The sequence below is a fragment of the Numida meleagris genome, unplaced genomic scaffold, assembly GCF_002078875.1.
Source record: "Numida meleagris isolate 19003 breed g44 Domestic line unplaced genomic scaffold, NumMel1.0 unplaced_Scaffold193, whole genome shotgun sequence".
Lineage (NCBI taxonomy): Eukaryota > Metazoa > Chordata > Aves > Galliformes > Numididae > Numida > Numida meleagris.
This window is the reverse complement of record NW_018363728.1, coordinates 807,542-822,334: the sequence shown is the minus strand read 5'-3', so window position 1 is coordinate 822,334 and position 14,793 is coordinate 807,542. Positions and strand designations below refer to the sequence as shown.

Genomic DNA, 14,793 nt, shown 5'->3' with positions numbered 1-14,793 from the left:
AAACATGCCACCAAACAGAGGCTAAGAACCAGATGCAAAACTGGCAGAAGAATCTTGAACCTGTGTTGTGATGGTCTGAGACATCACAAAGAGTATCAAGGATAAATACTGCTTCTACAGGATGAAGGTCCACCTTCACCATCAGGTATTAGTGCCAAGCTAGAGAAGAATGTAAATGCTGAAAAACATAAAAAGCAAACTGATATCTTGGAGACAGTAGATGCAATTTGTACCACTACCCTAGAAAGTCTGCTCAGTATCAGCTCACAATATTCTTTGTAGTTATGTACTAATTTTCACACTTGTTTTCATTAAAATAATTCATTTCATTGGCCAACTTGCTGAATTAAAGGTTCTAAATTTATTTTTCATACCTTCGAACAAGGCACCAAATATAAATCCTTTGTCTGTGATTCAGTCCCTCAATATAGTCAAGAATTAAGATATTCCTGCTCCTGCATCCTAAATAATCTAACGGAATCAATTACAGTTTGGCATAGATTACATCTGGTATTTGCAAATGCAACCTGAAACCAAAATGAACATGAAACTAAAGTTTCCACCCATCCAACTTCATCCACAGTAAACGTATTATTGTTTTGCACCACAGGGTGGATTTTCTGTATTTCTGATAGCTTCAGATAAGAAGCTTTCCAAAAAGATGTAATGCTAGTTATAGCAAAGGACTGATGCATGGTCAGGAACAGGATGTGTCATGGCTCATATTCAGAGGATAGCAAAATAAGCAGTACCACCCCAGTGACCAGCTAGGCTTTGGGCTCTGAGCACCCTTGGAGAACACCATGCCTCCTGAACTGCTTTGCATTAAAGGCCCACATTTCCTCACAGCACCATGTACTGCCAGACTTGCAAGCCTCTGTAATGGTTGGCCATTGCAATCCATATCAAAAGGCAATTACTGGAAAATTTTCAATGGTAGAAGCTGCTGGGCAAGGATGAGGACATGGACAACCCCTGTGAAATCACAGTTCTGCCTCTACTCCAAGATATGTCTGGCGTTGTGTGTTGAGAATTACAGTTGTGGGATTTACCTTTATGCAGCTGAATGTCTCCTATCTGTTTCATTTGGTGCTCTGGATTAATTTCACAACATGTCTACAGTTTTATCCAATTCATCAACTGCCTGCACAAATGCTGCTGCCTGCTCCCTCAGGTGAAGGAATAAGAGACTGTGAGCTCTGCAGAAGTAAAGGCAGAGGATCATCTATCTCAGCAGCAGCTTGTGCTATGTTAAAGTTATTTCAAAAGTACTGCAAAGTTACAAGTGTCGTCAGTATATCTGAATGGGTAACCTTTATCCTGCCACCTCGTATTTATAATGAAGCACATTCTAGCCATTTTTCAACAATGGTAATAGTACATTTTATATATCTGGCTAAAAATGTGTAAGAAATGCACAATAATCTCATTGGTTTCTGAAACTAATACATTTTTGCGATTATGTAGAAATGTTGTGAGAACCTCTGTCTTACAAGAAGCGAATGTTCCCTGCGAAAATATCTGGCTTTAATTCCTTTACCCGTAGTCATTGCACCTGCTGAAGTAAGTACTACTCACAGCATGGCACAGCTATCTATGAAATAATTTAAATTCATCGTGCATAGTCAGCAGAAGTTCAGCTCTGTAGTTTGAAGAAAGTGGCTCCATGCTGTCCCTGTCTAAGCTACACTTTGTGCTGCAGTACTTCTTTCCTTCCTGACTGCTGTAGAAATATAGACATTCTTTCAATTGTGTCATAGTATCCCATGTTAACAAAATGTTTACAATAGATAGAAAAACTGAGGGTTTTTTAAAATGTAAATTTATTATTCAGGAATTCAGCAACTGTAATAACATCAATAACATAAGCAGGTAGTTAATTCTGAAAGTATACCTGAATGATAGAAGTGATGGGAGTTTAATTCCACTTAAATAAAAACCATCTTACGTGAAACAAATATAAAATGGTTGTTCACTGTTTAATTTTACTAAAACACCTTAGGAATGACTCAGTTTTTCAATATGTGCTGAAAAGTTAGCTGTACAAGAAGTTGAAATGAGCACCAGCCATGAATTTTGCAGCATGGGTTCAAGTTCTAAGGCTTAGTGTTCTTGCTACAAGCCATTGTATGTATCTATAAAGACACTTTTACAGAAGAAATTTAGGAGCTTTAGAAATTGTGTAAATGCAAACCCTCACAGCTGCTGTTAGAATGCATGTAGAAGGAGTACAGACATCTCTGTTACTGCTGCATGATGTACCCCAGTGCCAAATTAACCTGAGCCCACCTTTGCTCAGCATTCCTGGCTGCTGCAGAATGCCCGAGGCTAGGAGTGGGGAATATGCTGCTGACACTGGGCTGCTCCTTACAAAAAAAAAAAAGTTTGCTTTTTTTTTTCAAAAGCAAAAGTATTGCATTTATTCTAATTTGCATTTGCTTTTAGTAACTGTTACTCTTGGAAAACGACAGTTGTTGTACAAAGATGTGAACCATTTAGAAGGACCCTGGCATCTAAGCCTTCAGAAATAGTGTAACCTGGCAATAGATGTTTTGGCTCAGTGACGCATGGAATACTACTTCCAGCTATATGGTGCGAGTCACTGGAAAGAAAAATATCTTGGCCTAATGAAATCTGGGAAAGACCGGCAATGAGCAAAAGCAAATCTTCTGACACGAGAAATAGTCCCAAAGCTGGAAGAGTATTTTGGAAACACATATTTATTGTTCCTTTTATTTACAGAAAATAATTCTCAAGTAGCAAACCTCTCAGTTAAACATATTTTAATCTTGGCTCATTATTAACAGACAGTCGTTACTACCCATGTCTTTTACATCACTTATATCAGTTTCATTGGTCTGACAATGACCAGTGAAGTCCATACTGGCTTAAATTAAAAATAATAGTAATAATAATAATAAAGAATCACTTTCCAACTTTAAAGTGAATAACTATCTTGCCAAAACTTTAGTACCATGGAAAGCTCTGATATTCATATGGTAATGAACGACTCAGACTCTAGCAAGTGCTACCCAAGCTGTGTAACTTGGTGTTCAGCCGAGTGTAACAGTTCTTTTAGTGCATCCGAAGTGATAAGAACAGATTTGATTGAATGGCATGATAGTATAAGCTTGTCACCAAAATGTAGCATTCTGGAAACTGCTTTTATGACAGAACCATGACTTGGCTAGCAGAGTTGATGCTCACATGCTTCTGTTGCCACAAGCTGTGAGAATTAGTAGAATTAGAGGATATTGTAGAAATGTGAATGTACTTCATGATGGTCTGTAGTAATTCTGTACATCTCTTATGTCTGTGTTCTTATAGCCACTTGGGCACTGAAGTAGCTGAAATGAGAAAGAGGCAGCAGTCACAAAATGAAGGAACATCAGCTGTGTCTCAAGCACCTGGAAACCAAAGGCCCAACAACACATGTTGCTTTTGTTGGTGCTGTTGCTGCAGCTGTTCATGGTATGTCCTGTAGTATATTTGGTTCCATATCCACAACAGGTAAACAATGAGAATGGAAAGTGCCAAGTACTGGGAGCATGCAAACTTCTGGGAGAGGATTGCTGCCAAAAGGCACGATTCAACATTTCACATGCACACAAAAAATACCGCATTAAATCATTCCCTAATTTGGCTGGATATCTTGTGAGGGGGAAGAGGAGAGAACAGTAAATTCAAGCTGTATTTACCCTACCTAAAACATAACTAAATAAGAAAAAATCCATTATAAAACTAATATATGTGAGTCTTCATACTGAATATTTTATATTTTGCATTCAAAACGTGATTTTTTTTTTTCTGCTAGTACTTTTTATATTGTAGTTCTCTGCATTCAAGAGGGAAAAAGGGAGACCTGTATTACTACTTAGTTGTTTCTAAATTTGGAATCACAAGCTTTACATTCCACTTTATCATTTAACTGGTGTGTCAAAATTTTAATGGAAAAAAAGGCTCAGGAATTATGGTTGCTTGTCTATTGCTGAACAAAGAATTGGCTTGGAAAGTCAAAGAATTAAAGCCAGTTTCAGAAATAGCCTTAAATCCTCAGTATCTTGAGGGACATCAAGTCTTTACTTCTTACTGTTGTCGACATTTAGTGTTGACAGATAAATTAACTGTCTTTCAGTGTTGCTCAGGGCCTGTGCATCCTATTACCTACACAGTTCAGTCTCTTTGGAGTGACTGTTCCTCTGTGTATCTGTGTTATTTTCACTTGAATCAGCCCTCTATCTCCAATCTAAAATCAGAGGCTATTTGCCCCCAGCACATTTAAGAATACATACAAGTGGATATTTGGAGTAGAGATGAGCAAGTGCTCATGCTTTTATAAAGATATTTTGTAATGTGTTCATTCTATACAACAAAGATGATAGCCATACAGCTTTGGTGGAAAGAAAAGGAAGGATGTTTTGCTACTGTTATCCTCTGCTTTGTGTCAAGTTTAGCTGTACTGTTACAGACCAAAGGTCCATTTAGCTCAGCATCCTACCCCGGGAAGTGACCTAAGGAGGCTAGAAGTGAACATCCACCTCCTCATCCTTACCCCAGCAAAGTTCACAACTTCTGTGAATGTACAACTTAAGGACTTCCTGACCCAGAAGTTACATACGTGTTTTATAGCCTTTGATGAATTATCTTTCATTAATTTGTCTAACTGTTTTCTGAAGTGACTTCCTGAACTCACCTAAAGTTTTGGCATTCGAGGTTTTCCTTACCAATATATTCTACAATTGACTTGTGCACTGCAAAAACTATCAATCCCTTCTATTTTTTTCATCTACTACAAGATAATTTCATTTGATTCTTCCTTGCTCCCATAATTAGTGGAACAGGGAATAAATTTATTCAGGATAATCTTTTTTTTTCTTTTTAAATGTTCTGTTGTATCCCGTTTCATCTGTCTTTTCTTCCATAGTCTTATCTATAATCTGTGGTACAGAAAATTGACCCAGACCTTTATCCTTATGTATCTTCTGTCTGTCCACCTACCTTGTGTCTTTCTACGTACATTTCCTGTTCTACTATCTCCCATCTTACATGTGTGACAGGAACTTCTGCAGTAGTCTAGATATGAATATACAAAGTACTTATGTGATAACACAGCAATTTTTTATGTTTGCTCTTGTTTTTTTATTATTACTTCCTAACATCTCGTTTGTTTTTTAACCATCCCTAAGATTATATTTTCATGGAATCATCCACCATGTCTACAATATCCCTTTACTGAATAGAAATAGAATTGTTGTGCATGTGTAGCTGTGGTTCAGTTTTGCCTTACATACTGGAACATGAGGAATCATAAAAGTATCAGTCTAATTTGAAAAACTTAAAAACATTTGGTTATATTTTTTAAGCATGCTACAACCCAAGAACCCTTATTTGTCAACTATACTGTTTTGAAGCTTTCATGAATTCTGTTGCACTTGAACTGCCTCCACTCCTTGGAATGCAACACCATTAAATATTTGAATGGCTTATGCATATTAACACTAAGAGCATTTATTGCTTTAAAATGTAGAATGTCCTTTCAGCTGCTTTAGTAACTGTCTCTACTGTTAATATCCTATCTTTCAGAGGTTTAGGAGGAGTTGAGTGCTATTTTGTTGTTTGTTGTTTGGTTGGGTGGTTTGGTTTCAATAATGTAGATTAGTTTGAAAATGGAGAAATTCTGTCAATTTAAGCTAATTTTCTGGATTAAGTCAGAACAAATAGTCAAATTGGATAGTGACATTGCTTATATTTTCTAAAATAAAAAAGATAAAATAGATAATGTAATAAGTCTTTTCCAGTTCTGTCTACTATGATTCTGTGGTGGAAACCCCAGAAGAGAAGAGATAGGACAAAACTATGAAAAAGGCAATATGAAATATTTCAGAATCTGAGTTAAAGCAAATTGGTTCTGGTTCCAAATTTGTGTGGTAAATTTGAACAGTCCAGGTGGAGAACTGATTATTGTTCTTCCTCCAGTTACTTGCCTTAAAAAAAAAAAAGAAAAGAAAAAAATACCAAACTTTGCTAGTCACTCATTATATAGGTGATTCTTGGTAGGATATTCTCCAGAGTCATGAAATAAGAAAGTTTAATCAATCATTGTAACAGGTTCTCTGGACCTATTGTAATTACTTGCTTTCCCCAGTTCCTCAGGTATTTTGAGTAACTTGAATTTCTCCAGGGTAACATGATTTCTCCAATCTGGAAGTGTAGCTGGGTTCATTAATGGTGATGATAATGCCCTAGCTGTCAATATCAAGACAAGAAGGCTTTTCATCTGTTTTTCCTTCTGCTTCTTTGACTGGGGACAACTCTTATATCAATATACTCTCCTGTCTCAACTTCCTCACTATTCATAGAAATGTGGGGAGAAGGGAGGCATCTTTTAGCAAGAAGCTTTCGCTTGTATCTATTTGAAAAGCTAGTCCAATAGTTTTCATCTCCATAAATCACTGCAATTCTAAAAATGTCTTCTGTGAATCATGTGATGTTTGTTTCCTTTTTTTCTACCCTGTGTTAAATTCAGAATAGACATTAAGTCTTCTGTTTACATAACAGTAGGGGCGAATATTGGCACCTTTGTTTAGGGAAATAATACCTTACCTAATAGAGACTTAACAGCGACAGTTGGGATCAAAACATTATTCAGCACATCTTTTTACAAACAGTTTCCTCTCATAATTCCTTCTTAAAAATAACAAGCAATTGGAGCACATTTTCATTATCGTTAGTTAACCTCACAGGCAACTGAGCCTTATCCAGCCACTCCCTCCTTCCCTCCCAGTGGACTGGGAAGAGAATTGGAAAGGTGAAAGGGATAAAAATTTGTGGGTTGAGATAATGGCAGTTTAATAAGTAAAGCAAAGCTGCTTACACAAGCAAAGTAAAACAAGGAATTCATTCACTCCTTCCCATGGGCAGGCAGATGCTAGTCATTTCCAAGAAAGCAGGGTTCATCATGCATAGCACCATAAAAATGAACATCTCCCTTCCTCCTTCTTTCCCCCAGTTTTATTGCCATATGACATCATATGTTACAGGATACCACTTTTGTCGTGGCTGTGTCTCCTCCCAACTTCTTGTGTACGCCCACCTTACTTGCTGGTGTGACAGTTTAAGAAACAGAGAAGACCTTGACTTAGTGTAAGCATTGTTCAACAGCAACTAAAATATCGGTGTGTTTTCAACAAAATCCAGAACATAGCAACATACCACCTACTATGAAGCTAACTAGCTCCATCTTAGCTAGACCCAGTAAATCCATCGGCACAGATAGTCCTCAGGAGAGTAAATTGCTCCATTTACAGAGTAGATCTAATTATTAAGGTTTGCTCACATTGGACAGATGAAGATAAACAGTCTCCTTAAGATGTCATTTCATTTTGATAGGCATGGTCAGGATGTTGCTCAGCTAGCTTAAGCTTTGAACTAGTGCCTGAACATCACTAAGGAACCAGTCCTTAATGGAGATAGAACAGTGTTTCTAAAGTTGTCAACAAGAAAAGTTTATAAGTTTACTTCAGAGGCAAATATTTCCCACTGGAGGTCTCCTGTAACACATTTCTCTCTCTGTTGATCAGATGTAGACCTTAGGTGTTTACTTCAGAAAAACTGCCTCATTAAAGTGTCAACAATTTTAGTACAGATCTCACCCTGCATCTTAAGCCCCACAAAGCATCATTCCCATAAAGAAAAAAAAGACTTCCTCACTAGGCATAATTGACTCAGGTAGCCTAAGTGTGGCAAGATTTGCCATAACTCTCCTAGGAGGACTGTCTATAGTTTCCCCAATTGCACTGTCTCCAGAGAGCTGAACTATTAGTCATTTGTGCTATGGATTTACTACTCTGAGCTCAGCCTGGTGAGTTAAGGGTGGAAGCCCATTATTTCACCTTCTTTAGTGGTTAGCCAGTTCAACTTCCTGAGCAGACATCAATCCAGTCATTCGCTTGAAAACACTTGCAAATCACATTCTTCTCAGAAATTCAAGACACTAACATGGGGACACTGGGTATTCGGTTAATTTTATTTTGCTTCCTCTTTTGTCTGTCACCTAGACAAGGAGTTACAGCTTTTTGTCCTCTCTTCATTTCATAAGGTGCTCAGTGAATTTCAAAGCTCTGGGAGGGACACCCTCGTGCCTGGTAATCTCTCTCTTCTTTCACCACACACAAGAAGGTTCTGAAGATGTCCAATATCTGTCCTGCAAGAGACTTTTCTAGTACGGGATCCTGGGAACATCACATGACCGCCTTGGAATAAGTGAAGCTGATCACACAACCATACCTGGTTCTGTAGCTCCTTTCAAAGGTCTGAGCTGAAGGGCCTTTCCTTAAAGGGAACCATTAAAGCAGTTACTGAAGGCTCTTGTGGAAGAGGTGCTCATATGCCTAGCAACTCTGAGCTGTGCCCATACAAAAGTTGTGGCTGCCATTTGATTTCTTGTGACCCTTTTGTGACTAGTTTCCCACATCCAAGAGATCTCTAAGCAGATAGGGTATTTGCCAGCTTGGCAGAAAACAAGATTTGCTGTTGGCAAGAAACCTTCCCCTTCTAGCTCTTAAAACTTGCCCATGACTTCTGTGAGTTAGATCTGAAACTTCTTATTCTTAATGACTTTGCTACAAAAATATTTTTCTTTATTAAAGGGAACATTTTCCTTGCATGGGTGAAGTAGTTGACTTAGGACTACAAAAAGATATTTGTCACTTATGCCATGAACACAAGGTGACAGATACAGTTCTAAGAAGTTATTTTAAATTATAGATATATTTTTTTCTCTATGGGGTTCAGTGTTTTCCTTCTTCCAACTAACAGATAGCATGCATGGTACTCTAAATAAAATAAATGAATAAAATCTGTCCTTTACACCTCTAGTACTTTGAGGTGAATAATTGTTTTCCAGCATGTTCAGTTTGCCACTGAAAAATTAAGTCTAAGCTTTGCATGACTCTATACAAGGTAATCCTTGGGGTTATAGTCGTGGCTGCTTTATTTTTTTTAACTATGGTAGAAGGTCTGGAGGGGAAGGAAATGAAAGCAAACAACAACAGCATCAAAAACTCCCAACAATTTAATGCACCAAATTATACCCACATGTTCTCAAATATGTGGAAAACAAAATCCATATTCTGCTTCTGTCTGCAGCAGTTTTATGCTAGGAGCAAACTAGAGGGGGGACTGGTACAAAGAGACACCCAGGCTTCAGGGTTTTTTTAAAGCTTTTAGCAGGGGAAAAAAAAATCTTTGTATTTGTAGCAAAAAGCACTCATTTTTAAGAACATTTTTGGCTTCAATTTTTTTATGTACCTAATTTTTAAATTCTTCTTTTCCTCCCCGAATGCATAGGCCAAGATATCTCAAACATGTACACTACTTCCTGCATTCTTTTTTTTTTTTTTTTTTCTCGAAACATCAGACCTGAGAAAAGCAAATGAGTAAAGTTCACTGGAAGTTAGTGTACAGTGCAAAACATGAGATTGTAGACTACTGCACTCAATTTTGCTGAAATAGGTATTATCTTTTAAAATATTTAACAGGAAAAGATGTTTCATTCTAAGTGTTTTTGTTCTTTCAAATATTCCAGGACTTTCTTCAATTTTTATCATTTGTGGTTACAGAGTTAAAAAATGAAAACATTCCCCTTCTCTCACAGAGAATAATTTATCTTGAGGGATAGTGGGCTTAACTTGCTTGGGAACTTGTGGTTTATGCCTCTGTGGACAGCCTTGCTTTCCTTGCCCCAGGTTATCACATTGCAGTGGGCAGCACTGGTGCTTCCTTAGGATAAAAGCACTAGGTTTCCTGACAGGTAGAATTTAACGCTGGAAAAAATCCATTACATAACCTGTCACACGCAGTATAAAGCAGTATTTTAGAAAACTGGTTTTAAGTCACCTTGTCTTTAAGTCCACCAATCCTGAGTGGCAAGGCCATGAGAGAAAGCTGCCCTGCAGACATTCGTTTTGTCACAGGAATGCACCACGGGGTGAGCTTGGGGCAAAGACTTAAATGCGTAGTCCTCAGAAGTGAGCCTCTCAGTGCTCCCTCAGCTACTTAAAATAAGAAATCTAAATTCTCAGCATTTGGAAAAACAAGCAGAAGACACTAAAAATAAATAGCTTGTCAAGTATTCTTTTCATACTTTTGTAGACAATGTTAAGTAAAGCATTTCTTTTCTCTTTAAAGCAAAGGAAAGGGATGATCTCTAGAGTTAAAAAATCAGGGAGGAGAATCCTGCATTCCTAAAGAGTATGATTTTTAATAGGATCTCTCTTCTTTATAATTGAGACAGGGCCCTTCCTGCAACTCTGTAAAGCACATGCAAAATGATACTGTTTGAAAGAGGGGAACGTGTTTCTTCTACATGAATAATGCCACAAAGTGCAGACATATGACAGAGGGGGTCTCAGGTATGTTAACTGCAGCAAACTTCTCCAATACATTTTTTTCCTGCATCTACTTCTAGAGATTAAGATTCCTCTGCAAGAAATCAAAATACTACCAGCAAACAAGACCACAGAAATAAAATTACAAAGTAGAATTTAATGTAAAATCATCTAAAGGAAGTTAAAAATTCAGCTCTCTCATGAGAGCCTGCCTCTGTCACTGTGGAGCCCTGTTCTAAAATGATCAAGATTGTCTTATCTCCCCTAGTCAAAAAGTAGCCTAGAAATCCCTATTTTCAATACCATCCATCCTCTTTTATCTTCTTGTCTTCCTGTGTGTTCTTCTCAGCCCCTTGACATCTTCCTCCAAAGACTACTGCAGAATGCCTTGTGCAGCTCTGGACTAGTCAGTGGCACACAGCAGGAGCAAGCCCCATAGGTCATTTGCTGCAGAGGTGCAGATTGCTGTGTTGGGACATGTAAAGTAAATCTGAATCAAGCACTTCTATAGGATAAAGCAGTAAGCTACACACTACACATATTTTGGCAATTTTTTGCAAAGAGATAGTCACTAATATGCTGCTGGCGTACCATGAAATCATAGTGGAAGGACAAAGATACAAAAGATATCGCACAGATGTTCAGCACATAAAAATTATTTAAAATTAGTTTTCAGTCGAGAACCCTGGTTTGAAAAAACCTTTACCATCATAACTGAGTCTAACTCCGTGCGGTAAGAGTTTTTATTTTCAAAGGTATTATGTTCTTCACCACTACAAAATAGAAGTCTAATCTGAGGAACAGAGCTATAGCTTATCACGGCTCACAAGCCAGTGATAGAATTTTCATTAACATCAAAACCAGTACTGAGCTCTCTTGGACAAGCACCCTAGTGTCAGGATTAGATTCTTAATACTTTAAACTGTGAAATTCATTTCATATTGAGAAATAGACAGAGGCTCAAGTATTTAGTAACATTCTACCCATCTGTGCTAACACAAGCGGGTTAGAAAATGGGTAGAACATAACCATAATATATTAGCACATTTTAGTAGATATTTCTGAAACTTCACAAACAAAATGCATAGATTTTAATGTGTATAGTACTGCTAAGATTATTCAAAAAGCAGAGTCTAACTGCAAGAAATAGTCCTATTTCAAGCAAATAATTCTGCAAAGAAAATTGGAATGCAAAAAAAAAAAAAAATCAGAACCACAATCTTCCTAAATGGAAGAATAAATACATGCTCAGAAAGGATCTGGGATTACACAAGGCTCATTCTAATTCAGCCATACATAAGATGCTGACAGTAACTCCTTAGAAGGAGAAAGCAGACTAAATCTCGTTAACTTTAGAAAATGATCTTGATTTTGTCCTGGCACAGCATGCAGGGTGTATTCAGGGACACCTGCTATGAGGAGAACAGGGGGGAGAGAAGGCAATGGCTGAATCACCACCACAGGGATACAGCAACTTGATCAGTCCCTGGAGGCTCTTTAAGAGATGGATAGCTTCAGAGCATCAGCATCTTGCTCTCCCTTGCCACTCATACCCATTTCCCACCTGCCTGAACCAAAATGCTGTTCACCCTAATGTCTGCAGATTGCAAGCTGGAGGAAGATTCATAATGTCAGGACAGGTTTTCCATCACTAGTACACAGCTTGACTGTTGCTGTGGAAAAAAAAAAAAGAAAAAGAAAAAAAGAAAATAAAAACAAGAGTGCCGAGGATGCCTTAGTCCAGTTTGTGCTACAGTTTGAGTGATTTTCAGCTGTTAGGATTTTGGAACTTCTGACATCTCCCCAGATGGGGTTCAGGCTTCTTTTCTTTCATTCTCACCCTTGTTTTTCTCTTTATTGAAAACTGGACAATAATGTATTTACACAAGAAGGCTTTAACTTAGGAGTCTGTGGAAAACAGAAATGAAGACGTGGGGGAAGACCAAAATGTGTCTGAGATCAAAATCTGAGCTCAACTGCGGCATGGTCATAGACGGTATCATTTTAAAGCAGCAAAAGTGACCTTGCAAATTCTCAGAACTTCTTTCATCTTGCAGTGTAAGAAGGACATGAACATTTAAATGCAGAACAACAACAACAAAATCTTATCCAAATTAAAAACAGTGGCTCCATCTATATTAGCAAACTGAATGGGGCCAGCATCTAGCAGGAGCCCAAGCAATGACACGGTACTTTTAAATTGTTAGAAGTTTTTACCTCCCTGGTAGTTTTGGCACAATTTCAGTCACCTGTCACAGGTGCAGAAACCAACCCTGTTTTGGATATAGGCTTTATGGACTTGAGGTACGGGGTGCCAGTCAGCCTCAGGGCCAGAGAACTTTCCCAGCCCCAAAAAGAATAAATGCAGCCTGCAGTTCCAAGCTGAAAGAAGGAAAAAATAGGCCACTTAAATCTGTTAGTAGCAAAACTTCCATCTTATGAAGGCTTATTTTTTAACCATGTATCATTCCAAATCGGTTTAAAATGTCAGTTAAAACAGGAATAAATGCCTAGTGCTTTTAAGGGAAAATCTGAGAGAATGTATTATGGAAATAAGGCAACACCCCTAGTAGATAATGCTTATGTGATGGAGATTCTCTCAGTAGAAAGTGGGTCAGATATTCATTATGGAAGGCAGAAAGGCAAAGAAGATGAGAATCTTCTCTAGTCACTCATAATAACTCCATACCACACATATTGGTCTAGATGGCAACTCTGACTTTTCTGAAGGAGATGATTCAAGGCCTGATACCAGCAGATGCTGAGCATGTGTTACGGAGTCTTCATAGATATCTTCAGTTCCTTTTGATATCCATGTTGAAAGTGCTTGTCAGCTCAGGGCCTTGTCTAACAATATCTGGAAACCATCTGTTAACACCCATGCTAGGATGTTAAATGGAAGATCACCATCTTACTTGGCCCAAGTTAATTTCATCAGATAAATTGTTCATAAACATCATGGTAGGAATTACACTTTCCAAACACATAAAGCCCTCTTTAAATGAAGAACTTTACGACACCTTATATAAAAGGTATGATTGTAGTATGAATGCTCCCATACATCTTCTCCCATTTGAAAATGGACATTAAATCTTCAATTCTTGACTGTTGCTGCTATTTTCATTTCTTTAAGAACAATCAAAACTAATACGGAAATCAAGATTAGGTCCATTTATCTGAGTAAATTGAGACCGTTGGGCTTACTTGCTACAGGATTGGATGGCTTTTATTCATCCAGTTACTCTTCCAAATTATATACATAATTTCTATTTCTTTGAACACTAGACAATTGTCACTTTTAATTGTCATAAATATATGAAGGAATTGCTTGCAAAATAGCTGTAGCTAGGAGTGCAGACAATGTTGATTCACTAGTAATTAGATATATCCATTGTGCAAGACAGAATGTGAATGGTAATCTTATTCGGAAGGAAGAAATGAAGCTGACAGCCAGACCAGTGATCTGTTGGGTGACCTGACAAGAGAAATACACACTGAAGTTGATTTCAGCCTAAAGCTGAAACCAGCCCTACAGTAATGAAACAAACCAGAGTAATTCCATTAAGAATCAATGGCAAGTGAACTTACTCAAATTACAGCAATGTATTTCTTACCTATACAGAAATTACATTCTGTATGTGAGACCAAAAATCTCAAAAATTTAACCTAGAGGAGACTCAAAGTTTCCAAAAGATGTAATACCTTCTGGTGTGGCTATCATTATGAAAAAGTAATATAGCCTCCTTGCAGTGAAATCTAACATAGCATATTTTTCTTACAGATTTTCAGAAGAACAAAATAACTGAGGAAAAAAAAAGCGAGTTTAGGAAAGTCAGGCTGCTCTAAGTCACCAGTTCTTTCCTCTCTTGCACAGTAACAGTGCAAGTCTAAGTTTGAGGGAGATACTGTCCTTCATTTCCAAAGTTCAAGTACAGTGCACACTGGTAGTTTCCATCTGCCTTTGGTTGCCTGCTGAGCTGCAATATCTGTAGCTATGTAGATTAAATCAGTCACACAAGAAGAGAGGAGAAAAGCAAGTTCAGCAAGCCTTGGCTTTCCAAAAGGCTGTCCATTAAAAGGACAAGTCTACTTTCACATGCCCTTTAGCCTGCATTTACTCTCACTGGCCTTGAGAACATTTCCCTCTTTCATCCAGAAAAAATAAGACATTCCAAAATGTAAATATTGTTACATTTTTTTACATAGCCCCTAAGTATATTTTCAGTTGCAGTCTTTCTGTAAATGCAATTCTAATAAATGTGATGTTTTTGGCACTGGTGGTCATGCTTGGAGTGCAGTGTTCAGTTCTTGGCTTCCCAGTGAAAAAGAGACATGGAGCTGCTGGAGAGAGTCCAGTGAAGGACCACTGAAATGATTAAACGACTGGAGCATCTTTCCTGTGAGG

The 14,793-nt window shown here is 37.8% G+C and overlaps 1 protein-coding gene across 5 annotated transcripts in view; it reads left to right on the top strand.

Moving 5' to 3' along the window:
- RGS17 (regulator of G protein signaling 17) overlaps positions 1 to 14,793 on the top strand; it is a 69,915-nt gene that overhangs the window by 36,825 nt on the left and 18,297 nt on the right. For 4 of the 5 annotated variants that reach the window (XM_021382238.1, XM_021382236.1, XM_021382233.1 and 1 more), the window contains exon 2: positions 3,328 to 3,471. In XM_021382238.1, the coding sequence (XP_021237913.1) occupies positions 3,353 to 3,471 (119 nt within the window). In that variant the 5' untranslated portion in view covers positions 3,328 to 3,352. Of the gene's footprint in view, positions 1 to 1,467; positions 1,564 to 3,327; positions 3,472 to 14,793 lie in introns of all 5 variants that reach the window. The other variant, XM_021382235.1, reaches the window with a different exon arrangement.